At 38.4% G+C, this 4,055-nt stretch overlaps 1 protein-coding gene across 1 annotated transcript; it reads left to right on the forward strand.

Annotated features, from left to right (window-relative positions):
• The first annotated feature begins 1,143 nt into the window (after positions 1-1,143).
• On the forward strand, positions 1,144-2,485 carry LOC149216087 (uncharacterized). Its single transcript, XM_089389817.1, has 3 exons — positions 1,144-1,997; positions 2,083-2,137; positions 2,282-2,485. Exons 1-3 carry the CDS (start codon positions 1,144-1,146, stop codon positions 2,483-2,485), a joined length of 1,113 nt encoding a protein of 370 aa, XP_089245943.1.
• Positions 2,486-4,055: the final 1,570 nt, after the last annotated feature.

Raw genomic sequence — 4,055 nt, forward strand, 5'->3', positions numbered from 1 at the left:
TAGGGATAAAGATGGAAGGTAAACCAAAGGCTAAAGGAGTTGCAAAGGAATGGTAAAACCAAGACACAATGTGAGGAAGATTGTCGTAGGCAGGAGGAGGACAAGGCTACCTCACCCCTAGATAACACGTTGAACCTTCCCCAAAGAATCCTAAACCAAGCAAACCAAAGTAATATAAATGTAGCTGACCCAGTGGAAAAAATTAAGAGCAAAGACAATGCTAGTATACTTGTTGGAGTTGAGCTCCCATAAACCTAGAAGAGTTTAAGTGCAGGTACTCCCACCAGTGGGTATGCGGGCCACATGCAACCTTGCCAATACTTGGAAAATGTAGATAGTCTAGCTCATGAAATGGAGTGAAGGATGGAAGGCCAAACCAACATGGAAGAACAACTTGGACCTTCCACGTTGCTTAAGGAACTACTATAGAAGCCGCAGAGGAAATATCCCATAGATAACCTGACAACACGACATTGACACCAAATATCATCAATTTGACCCCAACAATTGTAGGAAATTGAGGAAGTTTCAAAGATTTCCAAATTAAAACAGTGCATTATCATTAAATGTGGGCGACACTATCCCTCTCTTTAATATTTGGGGTGACAATGGAATAACAAATCCGCTCAGTAACCTAACACACATCTCAACACCCCATCAAATTCTTATTTATTTTTATATAATTTATTATTATATTTAAATTTTTAATCCCCTATCCTTATCACTAATGTAAGTAATTCATAAGAGAGTATCAATAATCATATTAATCCATAAGAGATAAGATATCCCTGCAAGAACTTAAGATTACCGCCTCGCTTGCCCGGATGGTCACATAAAGAGTGGCCCTGTCCCCACAAACCAAAAAACTCCTCAAAAACAACATAATTTCCCCACCCCACACTAACGTCTTTCAAGGGAAATGGCAAAAGTTGAAAAGCTACTTAAGGCGGTGCAAATATTTTGAAATAAAGAGAAGAGTATCCCCACCTTCGAATGCCTATAATACTAGATCAGTGAGTGCTGCGATCTGATGTAGTGTAGGGTTTAGTGGTTCTGCATGAGGGTTCAGGAAGATTCAAGGGGTTTATCTCGGGATTTAAGCCTCCGACCGGATCAGTAGAGAGACTGTAAAATTGAGGTGCAATGGTTGTGTCTTCTTCACCTTCGACAGATTTCTCTTTCAAAGCCCAAGAATTAAGTTCGCTGTTATTGAATGCTTCCTCATCATCGTCTGATATTTTGAATTCATGCCGGGTCGTGGAATCCTTCATCGATAGGCACAGCTGGGATCAGACCAGGCATTTTTACATAACATGCTTCCCCGTTCTGCTCCGTAAGATCTTCGGCTTCGAGGAGGTCTTACAGCCGTCCGGCATTGGCGGATGGATCGCGCAGACCTCTGAGCATTCCGCGAATGCGGTCGTAAATCTTCTCTCGCCGTCTGGAGCTTTGTTTTCGTCAATCTTTGCCGCAGACGAGGAAAATGTGGTTCGCTATGTGTTTCCATCGGAGCGCCTTCCGGCATGGATTCGTCACATGCTTCAGTCGGAGAGGGGTTTGTATATCTTATCTGAAGTCTGCCCTGCTTTATTTAAAGACCGATTGAAGGAGGACGGCCATGGAGGAGGATTTCAGGTGCAGTTGAATGCATTTGAGTATTTTATGTTTTGGTTTGCTTATTACGCTGTATGCAAAGATAATGATATTATGCATCGTTCGGATTCGGATGAAATGAAATTGGGGTTTAAGAAGGCTTCCCGGTCTCGTTTCGAGAAATGGGCGTCTTCTCTGCATAGTTTGCACGATAGCCATGACAATGGAAGGCCTGTGAAGTTCAATTCTAGCCCTTATTTGCATCTTCTGAATTTGTATCTACACAAATTTGTTCCTATATCTGATTTTTGTGCTCCCAGTGTGTCTGTACATCATTTTTTCGAGGAGAATCCATCGATATTTTCTCGCGCCGAGTTTGTTGTTCATACCTTTGTACAGTTTTGGTTAGTGAATGGATTTTTCGCCCTTACCTTCACGGGTTTGCCAGTCTTTTGGTATTTTGTTACCTGTTAATAATCAATTTCATAGGTATGGTCTCCCCAGTGTAGAAATCACAGAGGCTGTGAAAATACTGGTCAATTATGTAAGCAGTACTTTGTGTTGTCCTCAAGAAGAGTTGAATTCTGGATGGAGAGCTGCATCACAAATGGATACCTTGAGATTGAGGTCATTTTCCTTGCCACGGAGTAGTTTGGTTGTGCCTGCTACATGGTCCCTTCTGTTACAGAGGCCTTTGTACAGGTTTATATTACGAGCTTTCAGTTATTGGCCAGTAGGTGCTTGTCTAAAGAAGGCTACACACATTATTGATCTATGGTTGGATTATTTACAGCCTTGGAATATTGGTGAAGAAGGTGAAATGATGCCCGCTCTCGAAGAGGATCATTATTTGGAGGCAGAGAATAAGATGCTTAGGGATAGGGATCAATGATTGTCTCCACTTTCAGGTAGCTTGCTTCAAAAGCAAAAGACTGGTACTGATTCTGTGGGATCATTAGTAAAAGAAGCACGAAAGAAAGTTGTTATGGATATAATGATCATTGGCAAAACTATGTTCTGGCTAATTATCCTTTTTATGGCTCTCTTGTTGTTCAGTTTCTTGTATTTGCCCACAAGTTCGTGCACATCAATACCAAGGCAATTCTTCAGATGACTCACAAGGTGCATTGCTCTTTCCTTTATTCTATTATGTCTTATTGATAATAGCAAGGAATAGATGAATAAACTTTGACACTTCAAGCAAGACCCCATGTTTATTTAAAGCAATATCCAATGGTGGATTAAAGGTACTTATTTCAAGGTAGGATCAACAATTAGGATTATTATACCTAGGTTTTGTATCTAGAAAATTCAGACATGAGGAATTTACTTTTGGAAGTGTGAAAATCAATTAGTTGGAACTTCCTCTTGCATGGGAATAATCACGTAGCAGGAAAGGAGAAAAAGTGTTGTCCAGATCCGAATGTAGATTGCTGCCTTTTAAATATTGAATTTGCCTTGCTGTCAGTGCTATATTAACAGAAAAATTCAACATTAACAACAAATGATCCATTCCTGATAGATTAAGTTATGAGCAGTCTTCATTCATGTAAATGTAGGCTTGAATTTGATATAATTGTTTATTAGTTTAACAGACAAAAAATGTCCTTGGTTTATTTTATAGGCGTTTAAACTATCTTTCTTATTTTGCACTCAAATGCTTTGTATGTGAAAATTACGTCGTGTTATTGAAACTTAATTTGGTTGTTAATTCAACAAACAAATAATTGTCTGTGGTTTAAATTAGAGACATTTAGATTAGCGTCTATTTTTTGGATCTCAAATGCTTTGTGTCTGAAAAATACCTATCCAACTTATTATTTTATGTTGACAAATTCATTGTAGTTTAAATAGTTGTAGACAAGATTTCCAATCAAATAGCTAAACACACCATCTATTTACAGTCTTTTGTGGAGGGTCATTTCCATAAATTATCATGTCTATTGCTCGAGAAACAATGGGTAAATTCAGCCTGATGTCATTGCACTGAAGTTACTTCTATTTGATAATTCAGCGAGCAATTTATATGCTTCATGTTTTGGACGAGTTCTGCAAAGAAGGATTGAGTTTTGCATTTTACATCTGATAGGTACTTCGCTAACTTTGTATAATGGGCATAGATATTGAATGGATATGGACAAACTTGTGATCCCAACCCAAACCTGGTTTGACTATGCAATTTTGAAGAAAATGTTTTTTGGTATATTCTTATGCACTGTCAAGGGTTCTCAACACAAATTGGGAGTGATCATGTTTGCTGTCTTTATAGTATAATTGGGCTAGGAGGCTCATTTTACAGCCCAAGGTGAACGTGATGTGTAAGTATGTCCGTGCTCAACTTGGACTCTAGAGTTGACATGTGTCCCTCTTAAAATAAAAATAAAATATTCTCTAAATAGAAAAGTAATGTTGGCTATAATAAAAAAGAAAAAAAGAATATGCTATACATGTTTAATTAGTTA

The sequence above is a fragment of the Pinus tabuliformis genome, chromosome 1_1, assembly GCF_031772625.1.
Source record: "Pinus tabuliformis cultivar Carrire ecotype Pingquan chromosome 1_1, CPIR1, whole genome shotgun sequence".
Lineage (NCBI taxonomy): Eukaryota > Viridiplantae > Streptophyta > Pinopsida > Pinales > Pinaceae > Pinus > Pinus tabuliformis.

What these genes read in the sequence shown, in the direction of transcription:
- LOC149216087 (XM_089389817.1), top strand. Translation starts at nt 1,144, where the DNA reads ATGGTTGTGTCTTCTTCACCTTCGACAGATTTCTCTTTCAAAGCCCAA. An exon ending in CATACCTTTGTACAGTTTTG is followed by an intron (nt 1,998 to 2,082) that starts GTTAGTGAATGG and finishes TCAATTTCATAG; the next exon opens with GTATGGTCTCCCCAGTGTAG. An exon ending in TGAAAATACTGGTCAATTAT is followed by an intron (nt 2,138 to 2,281) that starts GTAAGCAGTACT and finishes CTTCTGTTACAG; the next exon opens with AGGCCTTTGTACAGGTTTAT.